General features: G+C 38.8%; 1 protein-coding gene across 4 annotated transcripts in view; it reads right to left on the bottom strand.

Moving 5' to 3' along the window:
- Positions 1 to 27,157, bottom strand: part of MGT10 (magnesium (Mg) transporter 10) — a 422,030-nt gene that overhangs the window by 247,762 nt on the left and 147,111 nt on the right. For all 4 annotated transcript variants that reach the window (XR_016255682.1, XM_089410877.1, XM_089410876.1 and 1 more), the window contains exon 4: positions 15,389 to 15,474. Coding sequence is in view for 3 of the 4 variants with exons in the window: in XM_089410877.1 (XP_089267003.1) it covers positions 15,389 to 15,474 (86 nt within the window). In the remaining variant the exon portion in view is untranslated. The remainder of the gene's footprint in view (positions 1 to 15,388; positions 15,475 to 27,157) is intronic.

The following is a 27,157-nucleotide window of genomic DNA, read 5'->3' as shown; positions in this document are numbered from 1 at the left end:
ATGTCCATGAACCATTATGAATACCTCCTTAGTTAAGAGGAAGTGTTGAAATGTGTAACTAAGTTCAGCCTTCATAAATATGAAATGTACTTTTGATTCTTGTATATTGTAAAAAAAAAAAAATTATTATTGTTATTTTTTAAGCACGGGTTTCATGCTCCAAGTCTTTTATTTCGAGGTCAAGCACCCATTGAGTCATTCTAGGGTTTGTCCTAGCGTCAAGAAGTCAAAAGGGTCATTGTCATATGAAGAAGGCCCCATCAACCACGTTGTAACATGTAAAAAGAATAATTTTTGTATTTGAAAGTGTCAAAATACCCCCAAGACCAAGTCGGCCTGGCAACTAAGAAGTCGGCCTCATTCAAGCATGTCCTCCTCCTTGGAAGCCTATATAAAGGAGAGAACTCAACATTTTTTGGACAGTCACTCATCATCTCATCATCTAAGCAAAGGAGAAGCAGAAGAAGGCTAGCAAAGAAGGAAGAAGGACGAAGGACAAAGGTTTGGGTTCTTTCTCTCTCTCTCTCTCTCTCATACATGCAAAGAAGGAAGGATAAGGTTTCGATGTTGCAAGATCGAAGTTGAGGAAATTACAGAAAGAAGGTCGAAGGAAGGTTTATTAGGTCATCTACAAGCCCTAGAAGAAGGAGAAACCAGCGAAGGTCAAAGGAAGCCTTGGAAGCCTTGAAACTGCTCAGACGTGTGGACGCATCACTGTTGCAGGGGCCACCAATTTCAGAGCTACAGTGGAGGCCGAAATTCCATAGCTGGGGGTCGACGTTGTGCAGCTGGAAACGATTTGATTGGGTTTGACATGGACAGAGGAAGCACATCATTAAGGAAGTCAGACTTGGTCTTGGAAGGGTATTGGTCTTGGTCTGGAGGTCTTGGAATTCGTCATTTGACGAATCTATAAGAAGAGAAGGAATTTGCGAGTTTTCCTCTCAAGTGGAGAGGTTTTGGCCTTGGCTTGCAGCCTGTTGTCGCACAGAATGTCTAGGCACCGCGACAACGGCTCAGATCAGGGGTTGTCACACTGATCCCCAATCACTCCATTTGAGTTGTCTCCCAATAGCAGACTAAGGGGGGTAGACCCTATGGAAATGGAAAAAGGAAAGATTAGTTGGGAACCAACCAACTTGAGAGACACAATTAAGAAACCAATACATGTTTTAGATTGCACAAGATTTTAAGGATTTAAAATTATTTGAAGAAAGTGATACCAGTGCCATGTGGAGTCAACTATCTTGCGAAGAAAATAAGGTTCAAGTAAATGATGGGAAACTGTTGCTGAAAAGACTCGACTATCTCATATGCAAATGCAAAATTTAAAACTATGTGAAATGCAGGGACTTGGTTAATTTTAGTTAAATGAGGGCCTAAAATTATTTCTGAAATATGTCTTAAATGTTACTTAACTTAAGGCTCAGAAAGGTGGTGATCTAAATGTGAAAGCAGGTACTTATACCAGCACTGCAAAATGTAAAATCTGCACAAATAATTATTAAAATGCACAATGGGCTGAAACGTAAAATGCTGGAATAAAACACCTTTAAATTCAAAAATTCATTTGTATGAAATACTCAATCAAGATCATTAGATGCATAAGTAAAACTAGATTAGTCCTACTTGCATAAGCATGTAAAAAACAAATGAACTTCAGAAATTAAACTAAATGTTTTAAACTCAGATCACATTAATGAAATATCAGTCTAGTAATATGCTCTTACAACAAACTTTAAAACCAACAATATATTCTAAAACAGCAGTCTTGTAACCATGTAATACTCAAAAATTTATAGGTATAATAGCAGAAAAATTTAAATGACCAACTGATAACTATAATTCAGAAAATTTCTGAGTTTAATTCTTTTTGATCTATTGATGTATATGCTCTAAAAAACTCGGAAATAAACTACTAAACAACAATAAACAATTTTCAGAAATTTGTTTGCAAAAGTTACTGAAGCTAACTTCTATTTCTGCAATTATACAGAAGTAAAAATGTAAATTAAATCTGTTACTAAATTCAGAAAATTTCTGAGTTTAATTCTTTCTGATCTATTGATGTATTTGATCTAAAAACTCGGAAAATTACTGAAAAAAAAAAACAGTGAAATAATACTCAAAAAATAGCATGCATAAGTTTCTGAAAGTAATTATATTTATGAAATGTAATGCAGTGAAATATGCAAACTAATTTGCTGCTAAATTTCAGATAACTAGAATTTTATGCAGGTATTAATCTTGCTTTCAATTAGACCAATGAAAGAGGTAAGGGTTTAGAGCATGTGCACCAATCAGCCCGTATGGGCTTGAAGACACTTGAAAATGGGTTGCCCAAGTCACTAAAAATTCTCCAATGCAAATGCCAAACTCATTTTTTGTTAAAATCTGTTAAATTTTTTAGGGAAATTTATGGAGAAAATTTAGTGATGAAGGAAGGTGAAGAAAGGGAGGCTGAAAGGAGAATGATGGGAGGTCATAAAGAGGTGGGAGATGGTCAGCGTAGGGCCTCAAGGCCCTAAAAAAAATTTCCATGATCTTCTTGCAATTTTTCTTCAACCTACAAACAAAATGGAGACACCCTTTGTGTCTTAGACTTCTCTCCGGAATCCACAAAAATCACCTGCAATTTTCAGAGTTTTTCCTACACAAATAAAAGACAAAAAACCCCAAAGCATGTATATATAAAAATATGAAATACCCAGAACCCCAATGAATTAGAAATTTGTTATTTACAAATCTACAATAATATTCTACAGATCTAGCAGATCTGCAGATCAAAGCCCTCTATTAGCCAAATTTAAACAAATTTTGCACAATATTTAGAAATAAATTTGAAATTTTAAAGAGGCACAAGCCCAAGAAAAACCTTGTAAGTAAGATATTCTATAAAATGACTTCAAAAATTAAAAAGACAGTGGGCTCTTTTAGATTCTGCAAACTGAGAGTCAGTTGGTCCAGCTGAGGACTTCCCCAAACGCCCAAATCTTGAATGATAACTTCTACACACTTAGATCTGATTGTTAGATTAATAGAGATTTAAAAATGATCATAAAATCATCAAGAAATAGAGATACCTACTACTTCTATCAAATCAAAATGATATTCTAAAAACCCAAAAATCTATGCAAGATACTTGTCCACAATGCAATCCTCAAAGATTATTAACCAGCAAATGCAAATAAAAGCAGCAAAATATTAAGAACAATATTACCACATAAATCTAAAAAACGAACACCACAATCTGAAACCCCAGTCTTTGCGTTTTGTTAACCAGAAAAAATTACAAGAGCTTTCTTAAAGCAAGTACACGATTCAGAATTCAGATCCAAATAATGGAGAGAGGCCTCTCATTTATAGAAAAAATCTCCAACAGCTAGTTGGCTTGATCCCATCAAAGCAATTTCAACAGTTGATGAAGATCAAATGATCTTTTAATCATCACCGTTGAAATAAAATTATTTTTTGAGGAAATTCGAATTTCACTTTTAATTTCCTTTTAATTAACTCAAAAATGATTATTTTGAGTTAATTGCCACATAAAGTTGACTTTGACTTAACTATTATGGCCTAAGGGTTCAAAATATCTTGAAATTTTCAATATTCTTTTGGCCGGGGAACTCCAAAAATTAGAAATTTTTAAACCCATGAATTTTAAATGTTGGAGAATTTAATTTTTCCTAGGACCTAAATTAATTAAATCTCTGGCTTTAACATTTTAATTTATTTTAGCCAGAAATTTTAATTAATTGACTCATGAGAGGATTATTAATTTTTCGAACCCTCTAATATTTAGTCTTGATGTCTAAATATGAGGGACCATGCACTAAATATTTTTTACATGACATATTACATTTCTAACCCATGAAGGGGGAACACCCGTTCGTTATAGACCCTCAATAATTACCCATTTTTGCAACACAAAATATGATCTAGTAGACTAAGTGACTTGTAATAAAATAATTTAACCAAATAGTTAGAATTATTTCCAAATCACTTTTATAGAGTCTCAATAAATAACACTAAAACTGATTTAAAAACCTGACGACAAAATCCACCCTAGATTTGGGCTGAAGTTGGAGGGAAAAACTTTGTCGATCATCCGTGTTTAGAAACACACATGAATCGATGAGACTAAAAACCTCCTAGGATAGAAATCACCATCAGAAAAATAAATTTACCTAGGTTGTTACATACATTTGTCGTACTAGGATCATTTACATTACAAAATGCAGAATGGGTTTACAAAACTCCAAGAGTACATATAGCTGATAATGATGAATGTGTGGATCATCTGAGTGCTCGGACATCATGGAAATCCATGCACGAAAATATGTATAGTTATGGGGTAATTGACATGGAGTGGTCAACATCTAGCTCTACTTGGGGACATGTTGCTTCATCGAACGAATGTGAGAATCCAGAATCTGCACCCAAAGAAAACACAGAATGACATAAATAGCGTCCATCCAAATATAATCCAAAAATCATCATATAACATTATATAAAATAGAAGCTCTGTAATAATTCTACAAACATGAAATGTAAATTTAATCTAAGAACAGAAATAAAATGCTAAAATGACAAGATGTAAGGTTAGAGATACAATACAAACGATGCCCTTGTGTCATCAGATGTGTTCAATATAGTGCATATTGAGCATCTGTCGACTTTCAAGCGGATCAAGGGGTTGTTTCTCTGATGTGCCATGCCCAATCCTGCATATCGAAGGACTCTGACTTATCCCAATGTTGTGTTGTTCTCGGCTATCAATTGTATCAAACCTCTTCCTTCTTCTCTTCCGCTTTGTACGTTTGCTTTCGTTAGGATGTGATGTTGATCATGATGTGGTCGGTGCACAACTTCCTTCTTGATCCGAAAAACGCTCATATGGAAAATTTGGAAAGTTCAAGACTTTTGTGACCTGCACTCTTTTATTTTCATGAACCTGAGCTATTATGACTGGTGGATCAACCTCGCAACCATCAACCTGATTCTTATCAATTTCCCTTTTATCAAGGTCACCTTCAATTAGCCACTTTTCAATGGAACAAATGACCTCCTCATAATAAGATGGAGCTTGTTGTAGCAGACAGGGAAGCTTATGATCTGTTGACATTTCCTTGTTTCTTTCATCCTCTGACCCATGCTAAAATTCTTGTATCTGTATCTTTTCCATTACTTGCAACTTATTCTGAAGAGTGATCTTTTCAATTGTTATGGCATCCATCTGGTTAAAGTGTTCAACCTTCATGTTGATTTGGGGTAGCATCGAATGTGCTCTATCTATCAAAATTGTTGGAGGGGCTAAAGCACATGAGATCTCCAAGACCCAGAAATGGTTTGGGCAGATTCTAACCAGTTTGGGAGATATTAAAATAATTAATATTTTTAATGGAGTTCATAAGTCTAAATTTAGGAAAAATAAAATATTAATGGGTATTAATATAAAACTGGGTTAGAAGGTTCCAAAAGTCATGGATCAAGCCAAATCTAATCTTAGCCATTGATTAAATATTTAATCTCAACCATTGAAGGACCAACAAGAAAAGTATAAGAGGAGGCTTGAGGGTCAATTGGAGAACACACTAGAGTGATCAGTCAGTTCGATTTTCTAGAGCGGGGTTTGCTAAGAGAAATCGACCCAGTGATCAGTTGTAGCGAGGGGCAGCGAGTGCATAGCAGAGAGGCAGAGATAGTGCCGAAAGACCAGCGCAGAGGCAGAGAGGCAGACGCAGAGCCAGAGGAAGCCACGCAGAGGCCAACAGTGACTGCGCAGAGTGCCAGAGGGCCTGCATGAGTGACGCAGAGCGCCAGATGGCCTACGTGAGTGACGCAGAGGCTTCAGAAGTGACGCAGAGGGCCAGAGAGGCTGTGAAGAGCCTCAGAGGGCTGACGCAGTACCTCAGAGAAGCACTGGAGAGGGTTTCGTGGAGCAGACTTTCAGAATATCTGCCTCCGAAGAGAGGTATTACTGCTAGATTAATTTCTCTGTAGGTGAGCCAGTTTGGCACCTAGTTGTACTCAAAAAAGTTGCATAATAATAAAACCCTCAGAACTGTTGCACTGGTTTTTCCAAGTTGGGTTTTTTCGAGGATGATTGTCCAAAAATAACAGTGTCTCTTGTGCGTTTATCTATTTCTTTCAGTTGTTGATCTGTAGATGGCTCAGACTGCATTGTGTTTTTTCAGTATTTATATGGTTAAATAACTTGTTCAGTAATTAACAAGTAGGAGAAATAAACCAGATAGTGCAGAAAAATTTATCACGAGTTAGACTTAGAAATTTCAACATGGTATCAGAGCGTTGCAGATCACAGGAGAGTTGAAGGCACCAGCTAAATCGAAGAATTTGTAGCAGAAACAGTTATCCCGAGTAACAGAAGTTGTTCCTAAGCAAAAAGCAGCAGAGAAGGGGTGACGCAGAGGGCCCGTGTCATCAATTCGAGCCAAAGAAGGGGCCAGCGCAGATGCAATGAGGGGCACAAGAGGCTCACAAAGAGCCACATCATCCTGCTCAGCCAAGTAGGTGTGACGCAGTTGGCTAGTGGAGTGATTCAGCCACTGTCGGGATTGTGCAGAGCCTAGAGGCTCAATTCTTCAGTTGTTGGGGCATAGGAAGTTGTGGGCAGATTATGGAGTGTGAAGCTGGTGGGGTGTTGTTGCTGTCGAGGCAGAACAGTACCTAACGGGACAGAACCAAGGTAGAAGAGAGTTGCAACCTAGGCGGATTTCTAGCCAAGAAACCCAGATCAATGTTGCAGGAGCAAAGGAGATTGAAGAGGTGCGATTCAACTGTAGGCAGAAGGATTTCTAGGAGGGAAATCGAGACTCAGAGAGAATCTAGAAGAGAACTTCTAGGAGGGAAGTAAATACTCAAAGGGAGTCGAAGAGAGAACTTCCAGGAGGGAAGTAGAGACTCAAAGGAGTCAAAAAGAAGAGCAGAGATGGCCATGAACGGACTGAGGGATCAGGACAGGCTAGACGGGGTGTCCAACTTTGTCATCTGGAAGGCCAGGATCCTGTCTGTTCTAGATAGACATCGCATCAAGGCCTTCGCCTTGAGAACCGTGGCTATCCCAGTTGACCCGGCTGAAAATGAAAAGTACGAAGAGGCAATGGCCAAGGCAAAGCGCATCATCCTTGATGGAGTCAAGGATCATGTGGTACAACATATTGCTAAGAAGGACATGGCAAACGAAATGTGGGAAGCCCTGAAGAAATTGTACCAACATACTTCTGTGCAGAGGAAGATGTTACTTGAGAATCAGCTGCGGTCATACCAGATGCAGAAGGGGGAGCAGATAGATCACTTCCTCGGTCGATTGAAGGAGATCCGGGACGAGCTAACTTCCATAAGGGCCACGCCGGATGAGGAAATGTTGGTGAAAATTGCACTTAACGCAGTCTCCGAGGAGTGGAAGACATTTGTCCAGAGCATACTGGGCAAGGCGGATCTTCCAGATTGGGAAGAATTGTGGGCGGCTCTTCACCAAGAGGAGATCAAGTGGTTGAGCAAGACAGGAAGTGGCAGTAAAGGAGTCAGGATCAAGAAGGAAGAGGAAGAGGATGCAGCTCTAGCATCTGCGGGAAAGCAGGAGAAGAGGAAGAAGAAGGACCTCTCTAAGGTCAAGTGCTTCCACTGTGGGGAACTGGGTCATTATGCAAACCAGTGTCCAAGGAAGAAGAGTAAGGGAGAGGCTTCTGACTCTAAGGCAGCACCAGTGAAGGCAAAGAAGGGGGTCGAGGAGGATGATGATTGTGCCATGAGTGCTCATGTACCTCTAGAGAAGAGGTGGGGAGACATCGAACTGTAGTCAGGAGGACTACAGGCGATAAGGGATAGGATCCTTGAGGTACCCAACCTCTTGGATTATACCTTGCTACGGGAGCCCCAAAGAGAGAGTAGCAGGACTGGCGGATGTCGATAGAGATGGATGCGGATGAAGCGATAGAGAGTGCTACAGTGCAGGGGTCCCCGAGCAACACAAGGCTAGCAGGCTGCAACAGTGCGAGAGGCAGGGAGAGTGTTGCACCAGTGCAGGATGGCACAAAGAGGCGTGCAATGGTGCGAGATGCGAGGAGTTGTTGCAACAGCGCAGAGGTCTGTAGAGGGAGCACTTGTTAGCGGCAGAGAGAGCTTCAGCATCGGGAGTGTTTCTAGCCTGACAGGGATGTCAAAAGTTGGGTGAATCAGTTACTTACTTCTCAGTAACCGAGTTGCAATGCAGGAGTATGCGGTAGCACGATGCAACATGATGAGAGGGGGATGCAGTGTAGATGCAGTGTTGGGAGGATGGACCAGCAACAGCACAGATGCAGAGGGAGTTGTCGTACAGATTCAACAGTGGTAGTGGCGGGGCCATGGGCAGCAATACAGGATGCAACAGTGCAGAGGATGTTGGGCTGGGAGGCCTAGCATTAGCACAGGTACCGGTGCCAGATAATCAAAGTGATGCTCAGTGAGGAGTATTACTAGAGCACAGTCCTCGCTGAGAGGGAGTGTTGATTTGGGGTAGCATCAGATGTGCTCTAGCCATGAAAATTGGTGGAGAGACTAAAGCACATGAGATCTCCAAGACACAGAAATGGTTTGGGCAGATTCTACCCGGTTTGGGAGATTAAACTAATTAATATTTTTAGTAGAGTTCCTAAGCCTAAACTTAGGAAAATAAAATATTGATGGGTATCAATATAAAACTGGGTTAAAAGGTTCCAAAAGTCATGGATCAATCCAAATATAATCTTAGCCGTTGATTAGAGATTTAATCTCAGCCGTTGAAGGACCAACAGGAAAAGTATAAGAGGAGGCTTGAGGGTCAGTCGGAGAACACACCAGAGTGATCAGTGAGTTTGATTTTCTAGAGCAGGGTTTGCTAAGAGAAATCGAACCAGTGATCAATTGCAGCGAGGGGCAGTGAGTGCATAGCAGAGAGGCAGAGATAGTGCCGGAAGACCAGCGCAGAGGCAGAGAGGCAGACACAGAGCCAGAGGAAGCCACGCAGAGGCCAGCAGTGATTGCGCAGAGGGCCAGAGGGCCTGCGTGAGTGACGCAGAGGCTGCAAAAGTGACACAGAGGGCCAGAGAGGCTGCGCAGAGCCTCAGAGGGCTAATGCAGAGGGTTTCAGGCTGACGTAGAGGCCAGGAGGGCTGACGCAGTGCCTCAAAGAAGCACTGGAGAGGGTTTCGTGGAGCAGACTTTCAAAATATCTGCTTTGGAAGAGAGGTATTACTGCCAGATTAATTTCTCTGTAGGGTGAGACAATTTGGCACCCAATTGTACTCAGAAAAGTTGCATAATAATAAAACCCCCAGAACTGTTGCACCAGTTTTCCCAAGTTGAGTTTTTTCGGGGACGATTGTCCAAAAATAACGGTGTCCCTTGTGTGTTTGTCTATTTCTTTCAGTTGTTGATCTGTAGATGGTTGAGACTGTATTGTGTTTATTTCAGTATTTATATGGTTAAATAACTTGTTCAATAATTAACAAGTAGGAGAAATAAACCAGATAGTACAGAAAAATTTCTAACGAGCTAGACTTAGAAATTTCAACACTTCATAGCACTGACTTCCTTCGCATGGTATTCCTCCATGTTCAATAACTTATTCTAAAGACATATCTGACCAGCTTCCATATCTTTTATTACTTTGTCATTATATGTTTTTATGGTCATCAAGCAATTTTGCATAGAGCTCATTTCTCTGTCATGATTAGCTTTCATGGTTTCCATTTCCTTAGCATGTTTTGCTCTCATGACAAGTAAACAATTTTGCATGGAAGTCCTTTCTTTGTCATGATCTGCTTCCATGGCTTCTATCATATTTTGAAGAATGATCTGGTTAACTTCAATGTTTTGAATCATTTGTGTATAATTGAGTTGCATGTCCTTAATCGTCTCAGGATGTTCATGATCTTCTATGGGCAAATGATTTCCTTACCAACAACATTAATTTGAGGGCTCATCCCTGCCATTCTACTATCTATGATTCTTTTGACAACATGGAAAGTAGCCTCTTCATGAAGAGCATCACGGGCCCTACAATAAGGTGGAGCCTTATCTAGAAGATTGGCAGACTCAAGTGGATTTGGTGGTCTCTGCTCATTAGAAGGGCATTTCTTATGCCAAGTATTATTATTATTTCTAGGTTGGAAACTTTGTGCTTGAGATCTTTCCATTTGGACCAACCTAGCCTGCATGGCACTCATTTCCTTAGCATTATTAGATATTAACTTTGTTTGATTAAGTTCCATGCTTTCAAGTTTCTGCATCAGTATTTGCATAGGGTCATCATCAGATTCATTGGATTCTTTCGATTTACTTAGACCCTCATCAAAACCTGAAATTTCAATCTTCCCAAATGCTTTCTTATCCTTTTCAATTTCCTCAGCTAAAACCTAGGCAGCCATATAATCATTAGTTTTAGCTCGCCTCAACTCATAAGAAGTATCAGCATCAAAGGCATCAACATAAAAATCCAAAAGAGACCTGGCAGGAGGTCTATAATCTTGAGGTAATTCTTTAATAATACCATTAAACCTCTTATTAAATTCCTCTACGGTTTCATTTTCTTTCTTCTCTATGACGCTGATAGCTTTAACCAAATGTCTTCCTTTTTTTGGTCTCCATACTTGTCCTTAAAGAAATTAATAATCGATTGCAATGAATTAAACGAATTATTAGGCTTTTCTAAAAACTAATCCAGAGCATCTTCCTCTAAGGAAAGAACAAAGAGGCTCATTTTCACATCTTCATGATTATAGTCAGCACCTCTAGCATATTTACCCAACCAAGACCTAAAATCTTTTAGATGAGTCATAGCACTAACCGCATTATTTCCTTGGAAAGAAGGCAACTTGTCAAGGCTAGCAAGGTCATTTGGATAACCTTGAATGTTAGCAAAGTTACAAGGGGCGAACAAGTCCATGATGTCTTACTCAAAGGGAAAAGGAGCCAAATGGATGCTAGAGAGAGAGATCCTTGCTCAAGAAAATCAATAGATCCACAATAAGTGAGCTTCTAGCAGAAATTCTTGAAAAAAATGAAAGAAGTGGAGTCGCCACTTGAACATGAATCTAACTCCAAGATCCAAAAGAAAAAATCAAAAGGTTAGTCAGAGAGAAGCAACTGGATATCAGGGAGGGCTTCTTGTCTGAAAAATAATGGATGAATAAGTAGAGTCGCCACCCAAACAAGAAACCAACCGAAATGTCCAGGTTCGAAAGGTGCATATAGAGAAGATGAAAGGGTTAGTGAGAGGAAAAAGATAAGGCGATGAAAAGATGAAGAGATGAAATGGTGCCAAAAAACGTGGCGTTGATTGGATAAGAAATGATGAAAGATTAGATGAGTAGAAAAATATCGTGAGGACCAAGGACAAAAGAACTATGTCCCCGGCAACGGCACCAAAAAATGTTATCGCAAAGAATGTCTACGCACCGCGATAATGGCTCAGATCGGGGGTTGTCACACTGATCCCCAATCACTCCATTTGAGTTGTCTCCCAATAGCAGACTAATCGGGGTAGACCATATGGAAATGGAAAAATGAAAGATTAGTTGGGAACCCACCAACCTCAGAGACAGATAAGAAACCAATACTTGTTTTAGATTGCGCAATATTTTAAGGATTCAAAATGATTTGAAGAAAGTGATACCAGTGCCTTGTGGAGTCAACTATCTTGCGAAGAAAATAAGGTTCAAGTAAAGGATAGGAAACTATCGTTGAAAAGACTGGACTATCTCATATGCAAATGCAAAATTTAAAACTATGTGAAATGCGACGACTTGGTTAATTTTAGTTAAATGAGGGCCTAAAATTATTCCTGAAATATGTCTTAAATGTTACTTAACTTAAGGCTCAGAAAGGTGGTGATCTAAATGTGAAAGCAGGTACTTATACAAGCATTGCAAAATGTAAAATCTACACAAATAATTACTGAAATGCACAATGGACTGAAATGTAAAATGCTAGAATAAAACACCTTTAAATTCAAAAATTCATTTGTATGAAATACTCAATCAAGATCATTAGATGCATAAGTAAAACTAGATTAGTCCTACTTGCATAAGCATGTAAAAAACAAATGAACTTCAAAAATTAAACTAAATGTTTTAAACTCAGATCACATTAATAAAATATCAGTTTAGCAATCTACTCTTACAACAAATGTTAAAACCAACAATATATTCTAAAACGGCAGTCCTGTAACCATGCAATATTCAGAAATGTCTATGTATAATAGCAGAAAATTTTAAATGACAAACTAATAACTACAATTCAGAAAATTTCTGAGTTTAATTATTTTTTATCTATTGATGTATTTGATCTAAAAAACTCAGAAATAAACTACTGAACAACAAATTCTATTAACCAACAAATGCAAATAAAAGCAGCAAAGTATTAAGAACAATATTACCACATAAATCTGAAAAAGGAACACCACGATCTGAAACCCCAAAGTCTTTGCGTTTTATTAACCACAAAAGGTTACAAAAGCTCTCTTAGAGCAAGTACACGATTCAGAAATCGGATCCAAATAATCGAGAGAGGCCTCTCATTTATAGAAAAATTCTCCAATGGCTAGTTGGTTTGACCCCCGTCAAAGCAATCTCAACCGTTAATGAAAATCAAATGATCTTTTAATCATCACTGTTGAAATAAAGTTACTTTTTGAGAAAATTCGAATTTCACTTTTAATTTCCTTTTAATTAACTCAAAAATGATTATTTTGAGTTAATTGCTGCAAAAAGTTGACTTTGACTTAACTATGGCCCAAGGGTTCAAAATATCTTGAAATTTTCAATATTCCCTTGGTCGGGGACCTCCAAAAATTAAAAACTTTAAAACCAATGAATTTTAAATGTTAGAGAATTTAATTTTTCCTAGGACCTAAATTAATTAAATTTATGGCTTTAGCATTTTAATTTATTTTAGCCAGAAATTTTAATTAATTGACTCATGAGGGGATTATTAATTTTTTCAACCCTCTAATATTTAGCCATGGTGTCTAACTATAAGGGACCATGCATTAAATATTTTTTACATGAAATATTACATTTCTAACCCATGAAGGGGGAACACCCGTTCGTTATAGACCCTCAATAATTACATATTTCTACGACACAGAATATGGTTTAGTAGACTAAGTGACTTGTAATAAAATAATCTAACAAAATAGTTAGAATTATTCCCAAATCACTTTTACAGAGACTCAATAAATAACACTATGACTCATTTAAAATCTTGACGACAAAATCCATCCTAGCTTTGGGGTGAGGCTAGAGGGAAAAACTTTGTCGATCATCCGTGTTTATAAATACACATGAATCGGTGAGACTAAAAACCTCCTAGGATAGAAATCATCATCAGAAAAATAAATTTACCTAGGTTGTTACATACATTTGTCTTACTAGGATCATTTACATTACAAAATGCAGAATGGGTTTACAAAATTCCAGTGTACATATAGTTGATAATGATGAATCTGTGGATCATCTGAGTGCTCGGACATGATGGAAATCCATGCGCGAAAATATGTATAGCTATGGGGTAGTTGACATGGAGTGGTCAACACAGACTATATCCTGTGTTTTTGTGTATTTTGATCTTCCTTTTTTGGTAGTTGTTTGATGATAAAAACAACATAATAATAAGAGAGGAAGCTAATAATCAAGAAAATTAAAAATACATTACAAACAGTTATCAAGTTGAAGAAAAATCATGCTTATTGTAGCCCTGTAGATTTCTCAACACTTGTCTCCTTGGGCTTGTCTTCACCTTAGCCTTGATACCATGTTAACTTTTCAGTGTTCTATGCTTAACACAATCACTTATTCCAATTTTTCTTTCAATTAGCAATCAATTTCCAATATAACTCAATCTTCTAGTATTAATAAGCAATTGTAGATAGAACAATAAATGAAATGCACAATAGAAAACAGCCAAGAACAATAGAGACACAGTGGTTTGGTCAAAGACGAGAGAAAAACCCCATAAGGGGGAAATCCTTTTCCAAATTCTTCTTTTATTAGACTATCATCAAATGTTCAGCAAAGAGATACAATGTCCAAGTACATCAACAATAAGTCAAAGTTCAAAGCCTCGACTAGTTAAATCAGGCATCCAATATCCAGTAAACGATGAGGCCAAAAAGTCAACTTTGATCAAAAGTCAAATCTGCAAATTCTAGTCAAAGGCAACAAGAGTGAAATCTGCCCTAACTAGCCAATGGTCAATGGTCAAAGTTGCTCCAAAAAGTTTGATCAAGGCATCAAAAAATTCAGCCTCTTTCCCTCATTCAAACTTGGTCAAAGCAGTCCCAAAATTTTGCCTCAAAATCAGTGAACGTCATAGTCAACCCTATGGTCAAAGGTTGCCTCAGGTCTATAGTCAAATGTGGTCAAAGTGCCCAGAAAAATTTGTCCTCCTTGCTCCTAAATTCAGCCTCCAAAACAGATCCAAAATCTGAAGTCAAGCCATGCCCAAAATGCCAAAAGTCCACGCTAGTTAAAGGCCTGAAAAATAAGTCAAATTTGGTCAACAGATTCTCTCTCTCCCACTCACATGTATGAACTCGGACCTGCGATTTCAGAGTTGTACGAACCAAACAAGATAAGATGTAATGTGTTAATGATGCCTCCAAGTGATGTGACATGTGGTCTATATATGTGGTTGATGAGGTGGATTTTCCTTACCCAGGCCGACTTGTACTTTTGTGCAGATGTGGATTTCATATTAAAAATAATATTTTTCCTTGAGCAAATTAAATTCTTCCAGGGCTAGAGGGGTCTTCTCAATGGGAGAAAGGCTTCCCAAAGGAGGGGACTTTTCCCTAAGCTGTCAAATCTTAACAAGTGGCGGAGATATTAATGTCACATCATCATTGGCTAGTGGTGGTTGCGAGGGCTGCTAGTTGGCCAGCTAGAAGATATGATGGGAGAAAAAACTTCTCTTATGGGGTCACCCACTTTGGTGTATAACAAGACCTATATCTCTCAAGTAAAGACAAACCAAGAAGTAGATCGTTAACTATTGCATTACCTAGTGTTCACTCATACACTCATGGAATAAATAGACACAGGGAAACCCCTCTAATGGATCATAATTCATCCTAATGTGAGGGAAGAGGGTGCTAAGGTGAAAGTGATAACTCTTCAAAGTGCCATTTGTCCTTTCACCCAATGAAGGCTTTGTACCTAGTGTGAGAGATCAATTAGTAACAAACACCTTTGCAATTATGATAAATATTTAACAATGAAATCACATCTCAAGTATCAAGACGCTTACAAGTTTAACCATACTAAAAGTGAGCAATATAGAAACTCATTCAAAATATAATAAAGAAACAAGAATAGAATTAGATAGCATATTGATTAGTACTAACCTTCTATGATCAAATACAAGAACATTATCTTTCATTGCTATTGCCCGCAAAGAGCCAAGGTTCAACAAAATAGCTTGCTCTCGAACCTGTTTACAAACAATGTCAAAGAAATAGTTAAAACATTAATATCATATATTTATAAAAACATTTGTCTAGTATCTACATTTAAACAAAAAAACTACTTCAATAAACAATTGTGCATATTTATGAGAATTCCAACCACAATATGATAATTAAGAAATGCTCCAACAAGGACTTTAGGAAAATAAAGAAATCCTTGAAATTTAATATCGCATATCTATATGTGTATGTGTCTATCGAGTTGTGGTCTAGAGACATCATGGAGCAATTGTTCTAAAGATGACCAAGGTTCAAATCCTAGTGGGCATGTTCTTCTCCTACATGGAGTTTGTCATGTTACCACCTATACATTTTTTTAGTGCTTTGGAGTTAGATGACAATCTCATTCTCTGATGAATGATTTTAAATTTTTATGAACTTCTCTACATAACTTGATGCATTATCTGCCATTTATAGTCATTGTTGAGTCGAGACATATTTGCATACTTCACACTCCTATGAAGAAGTTGTAGGGAAAAGCTATATGTTTAGCATGAGGAGGACATCCTAGGCACAATATTTGAGGTCAAGGAACCTATTTGAGGAGAGCGCTTCACTTTCCATAGAAAATTTGTTGTTGCAAATTCTCATGAACCCACTCTTGAAGCATGTTAATAAATATCTTCATTGGTCAAAGGATCAAAAAGAAAAATATGCCCGAGAAGAGGAATCCACCTTCTTTAGGATTTTTATTGATATTTTTCAGAGAAGAAGTTGCTAAGATATCTTTCACGAAGAGTTCCTTACCTTGAAGATAATTCTAGATTTTATTTCATGATGGATATGTAATTCCTTACTCTTATGGTCACGATTTATGATCTAATTTCAAGTGTTATTGTGGCTGTCAAGCTGGATCAAATCGGGGAAAAATTTCCTTGGGGATTGCCTATTAGTTTTTGTAGCATCGGATGGTGTTCTAGTCTCAAAAATTTATGGAGAGGCTAAAACACATGAGTTCTCCAAAGCCCAGAAACCGTTTTTGGAAATTCCACCTAGACATAGCTCAATTAAATTAATTGACCATCATTTGAATTTTTACTAAGTTTAACTTAGGAAAACTAGTTAATTAATAGTAATTAATTGAGAAAGGTGAGAATTCTCTAGAAACTCACACGAATCGACTTGTAGATGATCTCAGCTATCGATCAAACTTTTAATCTTGGTCATTGGAGTCTCAACTGGAGATTATAAAAGGAGGTTGATGGGTAAATGGAGAACACACCAGTGCAAATACTTAGTGATCAACGCAGTTCGATTTCCCAGTAGTAGGTGATTCTGCAGTGAGATCGAGCCATTGATCAAGTAGCAGGTGGCAAAGGAGCAACATAGAGATTTTTTGGAGGAGTTTCCAGTTCCGGAGGAGTCAGAAGAGGAGGTCGAGTTTCAACTCCAGGAGGTTGCACAGGGGTTTGCGCAGAGCCTCATAGAGGCAGTTCAATTTGGCTGAAGGGAAGGCAGTTTCAGGAGCTAGCAGCCAGGAAAATTTCCAGAAGGCCAAGCCATAGATTTCCAGACCAGTAGCAATCAATCAAAGGCAAATTCGAGGCAGTGCCAGCGAGTGCATATTAGAGGTTGCGCAGTAGCTGCATAGAGGTTTGTGCAGGGTTTGTTGGAGAGCCAGTTCGAGTGGCTAGAGTGAACCGAGATTGCTTGGAGTGAGGGTAAATTTCCGTCGGTAAACTTTTCCAGTATTTCTCTTAGATATAATCACTAGATTGGCGACCATTTTATTGTACTCAGAAATTTTGATGCTGCATAATAAAAAAACCCTCACTGTTGCACCAGTTTTCCCACATTGGGTTTTTCAAGGACAATTGTCCAAAAACAACGATGTCATATTTTTATGTGTGCTAGCATTTTTGAGTTCCTATTTTTTTGCTTCCGCAATATTTTATTTGGTGAAGAAATTGCAATGTGAATAATTCGTTATTTTGTCGTAAACAAAATAAACTGCATAATTAATTTATCAATTACAAGAATTATTTTCAGTTGTTGCATTTCAAGGAATTTTCACATGGTATTAAAGTGTATTTCACAGACAGAAGGCTCGAAGTCAAAAAAGGAAAATTTTGTTGTTCAGAGGGACTAGCAGGCCAAAATTTTTAGAGGTTGCGCAGTGCCTAGCTAGGCAGTGCGAATTGTTGGACAAGGGTTCACTTTTCCAATTGCAGGTGGCAAGAAATTTTATTTGTCCAGGGAAGCAATTTCTGCAAGCAGAGGTAGCAGCAGCTCAGTATTTTCACAAAGCAGATTTCTTGTTTGGGCACAGAGGGTTTGGAGCAGTTTGCTAGAGCAGATTCAATGCCAGGTGGAAGAGAAAGCGCACACAGTGGGAATTTTTCTCTGAGGGTTTCCAGTTTCAGTCTTGGAAAGCCAAAATTTCAAATTGCAGAGGCAAAACCAACAAGCAAGACTGCGCATTCTAGAAAGGAGTGTGAATAGCAGACCAAGTAGCTATGCAGGAGAGGAGATTCCTTTTAATTTCCCAGTTTTGAGTTTCGCAAACTTTGCAACTTTCTAGAGATGGTCGTACGAGATTGCCAGAGCAGTCCATGTGAGTTAGCCATAGTGGAGATATGGGCAACATATCGACTTCCTGTTGTCAGAGACATGTGCCAGAGGAAGTATGAGTTATCCAGTGCGAGTTGCAAAGTGAAGAAGGGTCACAGCCAGGGACTAGACTTGAAAGGAGATAGTGAGGCATTAGATCTAGGAGGAGTATGAAACTCCAGTGTGCCGAATGGGCAGGATCCAGTTCTGAAGCAGCTAGAAGATCAGGTCCAGTTGTTGTAGCAAGATCATCACGTTTGCTACAGGAGCCCACAGTATCATAGTAGCATGTTCAAAGTCAGCACGTTACAGTTAGATGACAGTAGCAAAGCTAGTTGCAGTCGGTACTCGAGAGATAGTTGTTGAGCTAGTTGCAGTGATACACGCAGTGCGAATTTCCCAATTGCCGACAGCAGGAGTAGTTCTAGCCAGAATATTCCTAGCGCAGAGCTACGCAATCCAGTTTCCAATGCAAGAGGACAGTGTGAGTTGCCAGGAGGAAGACGAAATCTTTCCCATAGGGAGATCAAGACTCAGAGGGAGTCTAGTTTCAGAGGGAGCAACCCTATGGAAGCTAGTACTTCAGGATCTTGGGAGATCAGAGTCATTACTGAAATAGTTGCAAGAGCAATGTGGAAGCAACATCTGAGCAATAGCAGGAACAGTATGAGTAGATCATAGTTCACTTTGTATGCAACTATACCTCCAGGAGAGAGGAGGGGAGACATAGAGTTCTAGACTCCAGAGTTGAGCAAAGCTGGGCACGGTCCATCGAGGTCAGCATCGGATGGTGTTTTCTCTTGGATCACACCTTTACTACAGGAGCCCACAACATTCAATAGCAGGTGGATCAATGTCAATTGATGCAGTCTATTCTAGAGTGACAGTTGCAGAATAGTTGCAATCAGATGTTGAGGAGCGTAGAATCAGCGTTAATCGCAAAGCAGGAGGCTCAATGCAAAGTCCACAGCAGTGCAGTTTTCCCAGTGGACAGAGCAAAGGCTAGTAGCAATAAGAGACTCAAGAGACAGTTGCAGCATAGAGACACAGTTGATTCAATATTTTGGATGTTTCTCAGAAGCAGTAGTTGCAGTTGCAGCAACAATGGTGAGAGGGATGTTAGTTGGGTTGCAGTGCAGATGCAGAGTTGGCAGCAGTACATGTTGTATAGTACAGTGCCAGCAATAGCACAAATGCAACATGGTTCAACTACAGTCAGTGGCAAATGAATCAGAGTTAGCACAATGGTTGATGGACAGTGGCAAACAACTACAGTTGTCAGACATCAGCAGCGTGTATGGGAGGATGATATGTAGCAGTTCAGCACTAGAAAACCTTCCTCGCTAGGAGGGAGTGTTATTTTTTGTAGCATCAGATGGTGTTCTAGTCTCAAAACTTTGTAGAGAGGCTAAAACACGAGTTCTCCAAAGCCCATAAATCGTTTCTGAAACTTCCACCCAGTGATAGCTCAATTAAATTAATTAACCATCATTTGAATTTTTCCCAAGTCTAACTTAAGAAAACTGGTTAATTAATAGTAATTAATTGAAAAAGGTGAGAATTATCTAGAAACTCACAAGAATCGACTTGAATATAATCTCAGCCATCGATTAATTTTAATCTTGGTCATTGTAGTCCCAACTAGAGATTATAAGAGGAGGTTGATGGGTAGATGGAGAATACACCAGCATAGATACTTAGTGATCAAGGCAGTTCGATTTCGCAATAGCATGTGATTCAGCAGAGAGATCAAGCCAGTGATTGAGTAGCAGGTGGCAAAGGGGCAGCATAGAGATTTTTCGGAGGAGTTTCCAGTTCTGGAGGAGTCGATAGAGGAGGTCGAGTTTCAACATCAGGAGGCTATGCAAGGGTTTGCGTAGAGCCTCATAAAGGTAGTTCGATTTGGCTAAGGGAAGGCAATTTCAGGAGCTAGTGACCGGGTAAATTTCCAGAAGGCCAAGCCAAAGATTTCTAGATCAGCAGCAGTCAGTCAGAGGCAGATTCAAGGCAGTTCCAGCTAGTGCGTATTAGAGGTTGCGTAGTAGCTGCAAAGAGGCTTGCGCAGGGTTTGTTGGACAGCCAGTTCAAGTGGCTAGACTGAGTCGGGGTTGCTTGGAGTGAGGGAAAATTTCCCTCGGTAAATTTTGCCAATATTTCTCTTAGATAGAATCACTAGTTTGGCGACCATTTTATTGTACTCAGAATTTCTGCTACTGCATAATAGTAAAACCCTCACTGTTGCACCAATTTTCCCACATTGGGTTTTTCCGACAACAATTGCCCAAAAACAATGATGTCATATTTTTATGTGTGTGTGCTAGCATTTCTCAGTTCTTATTTTTTTGCTTCCGCAGTAATTTATTTGGTGAAGAAATGTCAGTGTGAATAATTCAATAATTTGTCGTAAACAAAATAAACCGCATAACTAATTTATCGGTTAGAAGAATCATTTCTAGTTGTTGCATTTCAAGGAATTTTCACATTACCCACAGGCTAGTGGGTAACATAACCTACATCCAAACGACCCTTTCCTGCTACATTTTAAAAGAATATGTGGTTGTTCTGAGTTACACATCCAACTGGTGAGAATAACCCTATCCTACTACGCTCAGAACCCGACATACATTTCATCTGAATTAAATCTGGTGACATCACTTTTGTTGAAATTTGGTACCGGAGGACAGGTGGTTCCTTAAGGCTTTGATCTTTGGCCTAGGGAAAAGTGTCCAAAAGAATTTAATTTTTCTCCTAAAGTAACTTTATAATTTTTATAAAGTTAAATCTAATTTAAAAGTGACTTTAAGTGATAAAGTTACTAAGTCTAATTTTAAAGTGACTTTTATAAAGTCAATGAAAAATTAGAAAGGAAAAGTGACTTTGGAAATAAATGACTAAGTGGGTCTTTATTAAAGTGGGGTGAATTAAAAAATAGAAAGTGAGATTTAAATGAGCATTTAATCTCAGCCATTGATCTAAATCTATTTCAGCCATTGGATTTAGGGATCACCCAAAAGTCACTTAGGGTTGGATTAAGAGAGGAAAAGGAGGAAAAGGTCATTCATTCTTTCATGAGCAAATTGGGAGAAGAAGAGCAAGAGAGCAAGGGAGATTTCTGGACAGGAAGGAGAAGAAGGCAGCAGCTTGGCACACATACCAAGGCAGCACTTCAGCAAATCCGTACAGCTGAAAGAACAAGCAGAAAAAGGCAGATTTTTGCTGAGCAAACAGAGAAAAACTGATTTTTGGGCACGAATTTCGAGGAGGCGATTTTCTGCACGGAAACCGAGGTATGTCCGTACAGTCCGTACATCCGTACAATCCGTACATCCGTACGGTCCGTACAGTTCGTACAGCAAATTTCCAGATTGTCTGTTAGGCTGAAAAACAGATAAGTTTGCTTGCTGGAAAAATTTGTTTTGCTGAAAATTTTCTCACTGTAAAAGGCATTTTCCAGAAATAAAGAAGAGCTCTCAAACTGGTTTTCCCCAAGAGTTGTAGGGGGTTTTTCCAGGGTCACATTGACCAAAAATATCAGTGTTTAAATGTGTTTTAATGGCTGTTTGTTACTGCTGATTTTTATTTCTGCAATTTCCAGCGTTCTGTAAAATTTCCAGAATTTGTGTTTTAAGCAAATTTATTTTTTCCAGCTTGTTAAATGTATGGTTATGGGAAAGGGCATTTAACTATATGGGAGAAATAAAGAGAAACTGAAAACCGGGGTGGGAAAACAGAAATTTCTACAACTTCAATAGCCAAACATACACCAGGTCTCCAAGACAAAGAAAAGAAAAATGATGACATATTCATATCTAAACCTGGAGAAAGAGGAATAGGAAATTCTTTCCTCCCATATCTTTCGTTTTGCATCATTCTCTATCTTAGCATCTATAGTGGTTAACAGCGTGTCCTTGTAGGTGATAAGAGTCTACCTTCAATATTAAACTTCCTTCAATTCACATGCTTTTGTGTTGTCCCACAAACCATTAGCACAATCATCAAAGAATACCTATCCACATAGTCGCACTACTTTAATGGAATCTCCAAATCTTTGACTTTCAATTCATCACTATTAGTTTTTGTAGCATCAGATGGTGTTCTAGTCTCAAACTTTGTGGATAGGCTAAAACACATGAGATCTCCAAAACCCATAAATCGTTTCTGGAAATTCTACCTAGAGACAGCCCAATTAAATTAATTGGCCGATAATTAAAAAATGCCTAAGTCTAACTTATGGAAATCGAATAATTAATAGGAATTAACTGAGAAAGGTGAGAATTCTCTAGAAACTCACATGGATCGACTTAGAGATGATCTCACCCAACGATTAAGACTTAATCATCGTCATTGAAGACTCAATTGGAGATTATAAGAGGAGGTCGATGGGGTTGATGGAGAACACACTTGGAGAGTGGATTCCTTGGCAGAGGTCGAGTTTCCCAACGTCAGTGATTTAGCAGAGAGAAGTTTGAGCTAGAGAGGGGACGCAGAGACAGTGAGGGGAAGAGTAGGTGACTCAGGAGGAAGTTTTCCATTTCCGGAGAGTCAACTACAGGAGAGCCAAGTTTCCTTAGTGGGGCTGCGCAAGGCCTACGCAGAAGCTTCAAAGGTAGAGTTCGATTTGGCCAGACGGAGGGTAGATTCAATTGCTAGAGGCCGGGAGAACTTCGGGAGGGGCTAGTGAGTCATTCTCAGAGGCTGAGTTGGGAAGACGGCTTGATCAAAGCAGCTTCTAGGCAGAGCGTGAGAGGTTTTGCATAGCATTGGCGTAGAAGCTGACGCAGGGGTTCGAGCAGCCCATTTTGAGCCAGCGCAGACGCTGGGATCAGTGTTAGATGAGAAAAGAATTGTCTCACTAATTTTGTGGCTGGTTTATCTTGTAGAGGATTTCCAATTTGGGCATCCATTTGTACACAGAATTTCTCAGTACTGCATAATAATAAAACCCTCAGCTGTTGTCCCAGTTTTCCCACATTGGGTTTTTCTAGGGACAATTGTCCAAAATAAATTTCATTTTTATGTGTGTGTGCTAGCATTTTCTCAGTTTCCAACATTCTATTTTCCGCAGTATTTTTATGGTGAAAAATTGCAGTGTGATTTATTCATTATTTGTCGTAGCAAATAAAATGCATAATTAATTTTCAGTTAGAAGAATGAATTTCCAGTCGCTGCAATTAGACCTGTAAATACTCACATGGTATTTGTAATGACCCAACTCGATTTATAGGGAACATAGAAATATTAGCATGCATATGATAGCTACATATGCATGTATCACATGTATTGCACTAGTATATGCACTAATCAATTATGAAAAGTCCAAGTGTAGGGTAATGAGTTAATTATTGAAGTATTGAGTAAATACCTAACTCACCAGAATATAATGGATGTATTGTGAGGTAAAAGTTATACATACCACTAACATAATATAACTATTATACTGTTCAAACGAAATTAAAAGCATTGGCTTATGCAATAAAAAGAGAATTATATATATATATATATATATATATATATATATATATATATATATATTATTTACTATATTAACTGGGAGATATTATATATATTAACTAAAAGAAGAAGATTAATTAATTAACTATTATTTTTTTTTTTTTTTTTTTTTTTTTTTTTTTTTTTTTTTTTTTTTTTTTTTTTTTTTTTCCGTGTGGTTCACGGGGCACCAGAGGTGGGCCGCTACATCCACGTAGAGAAGCGGGGCAACTCCCCGAAGGGAACTGCCGTTCGGCCGTTTCAGACCTGACCCCGAGGAGGTTTGATCCCGTGACCTCTCAAACCGGGAGAGTACTATCAACGGGAACTCAACCATTTGAGCTAACCCTCGGGGCTTTAACTATTAATTGTTTTACAAAATATATATAAAATAAATTTACTATAAATAAAGTAACAACTTTAATCAGAATATAAGTCAATAAAGGGATTTGATGTAGCACTGTTAAACTCAAAGTCTTCATTAAATAACTTAATACGTAGAAAGTAACAGTCATATAATAAACATTATAAAACAATTAAAGTTATAAGTCATTTTATATATAAATGTTATAAAACAATGAGAACGGTGACCTTCTAAAAAGAAAGGAAATTGCAGGTGGCAGATAGCCAAGGAGGGGTGGAGAAAATTCTTACGAAAGGGCGGTGGAGAAATTTCGAATGGGACAGAAACTCTTGCATATAAATAGGGGGAAGCATTGAAGGAAGGGGAATTTCTAACTGTGGGAGAAAGAGCAGGAGATTCTAAGAGAGTCACGGACATTAGGCTTGATCGTTCTTGGAGTTTTGGGCACGAGGGCCAAAAGACTTGTCTTCTAGATCTAGGGACCGTATAGGTAGACCCCAGATAGGCTGGGAGGAAAAGGACAGTTTGGTAACAGTGGAAGCCAAGATGGGTCAGCAACATCTTCAAACACAGAGTTCCAGCTAAGTACTCAATAGAGAATTGATGAATTCTGCTTCAAAATTTCACTTTGGATTCTAAGTACATTTTTTGTTAAAAATTGTTAATTTTGGTAAATTTGGGCCTAACTATACCAGTGCACAGTTAACGAATAGGAGGATCAGAGACGAAAAGGGAGAATTACGTGGCTCAGAGGGAGTAGCAACACGAATTTCCCAGGGGCTGCACAGTGCTTAGCCAAGCAATTGGAATTGCTGGACAGGGGGTCGAATTTCCAGTCGCAAAGTGCGGGAAGGGTTGATTTGTCTGGGAAGTGATTCTAGCAGGCCGAAGGTGAGCAACTCGTATTTTTCACAGAGCAGATTTCTTGTTTGGGCACAATTGGGTTTTGCAGCAATTTTTAGTAGCAGAATCAGCGTCGAGTGGAAGAGAAATTGCACACACAGAGGTAGTTTCTCTCAAAGGATTTCTAGTTTCAGAAATCCAGTTGCAGTAGGTAGTAACAGCACATAGATTTTCTCACTATGGGAAGAAGTTCAAGTAGCAATACTAGCAGCCAAGCAGGTGAAAAAGGGATATTTTCATCTCAGGTCGAGTTTTTGCAGTGATGACTTCAGCAGGACACCGAGATCATGATAGATTATAGGGTGCATCGAACTATTATATTTGGAAGGACAGGATGGCATTCCTGTTAGACGAATTTGGTCTGAAGAAGTATGCAGAAAACGTTGTTGTCGTATCTACAGATCAACATCAACTAGCGAACTACAATAAGGATATGGCCAAGGTGAGGCAATTGATTCTTGATGGAGTTCGAGATCATATAGTGTCACACATTGCGGCTAAGAATACAGCCAAAGAAATGTGGGATGTTATTGCCTCACTATATCAGAACCCTTCCGAGCATCAGAAGATGTTCCTGAAGGAAAAGTTGAGGAATGTTCGAATGTAGAAGGGTGAAGGCATCAAACCCTATCTCACCAAAATTCAAGATATTCGGGATGAGCTTGCAACCGTAGGAGAGTCACCTCCATCTACAGAACTTGTGCATTTGGCCCTCAACAATGTCACTAAGGAGTGGGAGACCTTCATCCAAGGCATTTTGGGATGAGATCAGTTACCTGGGTGGGACCGGATGTGGGCAAATCTCACACAAGAGGAGATGAGGCGAGCTCTAGTAAAGAGCTCCATCAATGGTAGTAGCAACAAAGGATCGAAGGGTGTGAAGGAGGAAGAAAATGTGGCCCTTGCATCGAAAGGGAAAGCAAAGGATCTTTGTCAGGCACAAGGCTTGTAGGGAGAGAAGAAGAAGAAGATGGATTTGTTGAAGATCAAGTGTTTCAGGTGTGGTGCACTTGGTCACTTTAGTACCCAATGTCCTCAGAGGAAGAAGGACAAGAAGGAGAAGCAGGAGCAAGCAGCAGCTTTGGCAGAGATAGATTAGTTGTCTTCCAGATTGGACGAACAATTCGCTTTGTATGCAGTTATACCTCCAAGAGAGAGGTGGGAAGACAACAAGTTCTAGACTCCTGAGTTGAGCAGAGACGGGCAGGATCCATCGAGGTAATTATCGGCCAAGTGTTTCCTCACATGGATCATTACCCTTGCTACAGGGGCCCATTGTATTTAGTAGCAAGAGGATCAATGTCAGTTGATGCAGTCAGTTCCAGAGTGGCAGTTGCAGACTAGTTGTAGTCAAGTTAAGGAGCGCAGAGAAGTGTTGATAGCAATGCAGGAGGCACCAATGTTACACGAAACAAGGACTTTTTTGGAAGCAGATACGTGGAAGCTTCATTTCCTAAAAATATAGGAAGCAAAGCATCTCAGAAGCATCTACTATATATATATATATATATATAGATATATGTTTGCATTTATATTCAAAAAAAATCCAAAATACCAAATTAGTTGAAGATATAAAAACATGCATATTTGTACATAAATCAAGATAGATATGGCATCCATTGTACATCAATGATTAATTATTCGAGCATCAACCCTCTATAATCTAGATTCTTCTCTCGTCTCACCTTTGCGTCTACCTCGATTATCTAGGGAGATTAGTCAACATTGCCCAATTTTGATCAAGCTACCTAATCCAAGCCTTAAAATATGGTGGAAAAGTATTAACATGCTTGATCAATCATTTTGGCTTAATTGAAAGGTAATTTTTTTGCTAAGACCATGACAAAGGAGTTCAACAATTAACACTACCAACACTATGGTACACGAGCACATATAAGGCTTGGTGCTCTTGATTAAATGCCAATCACATACCCTCATACATGATATAATCTAACGAAATGCCACAATCTCATTGATCCTGAATTCCTGAAAACTGTTAATTCTGTTGAATTTTGAATAGGATATGAAATTCTATTTTCTCCATTTGAAGTTCGATGAGGCTGGAACCACTCTCAAACATCCTGAGTCATTTCATGGTAATGTTAATTCCCCTTTATCTTTCATTTTCATCCTTTTACTTTAATAATTTAACGTTACCATGAGGGAGCATCTAGGAAGCATCTAGGGAGCATCAAGGGAGCACCTTGGGAGTGTCCGGAAAGCCCCAACCCAACTTAAGTTAAATAAAAAGAATTAAAAATAAATAAAACCCTACAAAACCGCCCATTTCCCTCTGGATCCACGCAGATCCGTGCCCGAACCTCCATGGATCCACGGCGGTT

The sequence above is a fragment of the Pinus tabuliformis genome, chromosome 3_1, assembly GCF_031772625.1.
Source record: "Pinus tabuliformis cultivar Carrire ecotype Pingquan chromosome 3_1, CPIR1, whole genome shotgun sequence".
Taxonomy (NCBI): domain Eukaryota; kingdom Viridiplantae; phylum Streptophyta; class Pinopsida; order Pinales; family Pinaceae; genus Pinus; species Pinus tabuliformis.
Note: the sequence above shows the minus strand (reverse complement) of the source record. Positions and strands in the feature narration are given on the sequence as shown.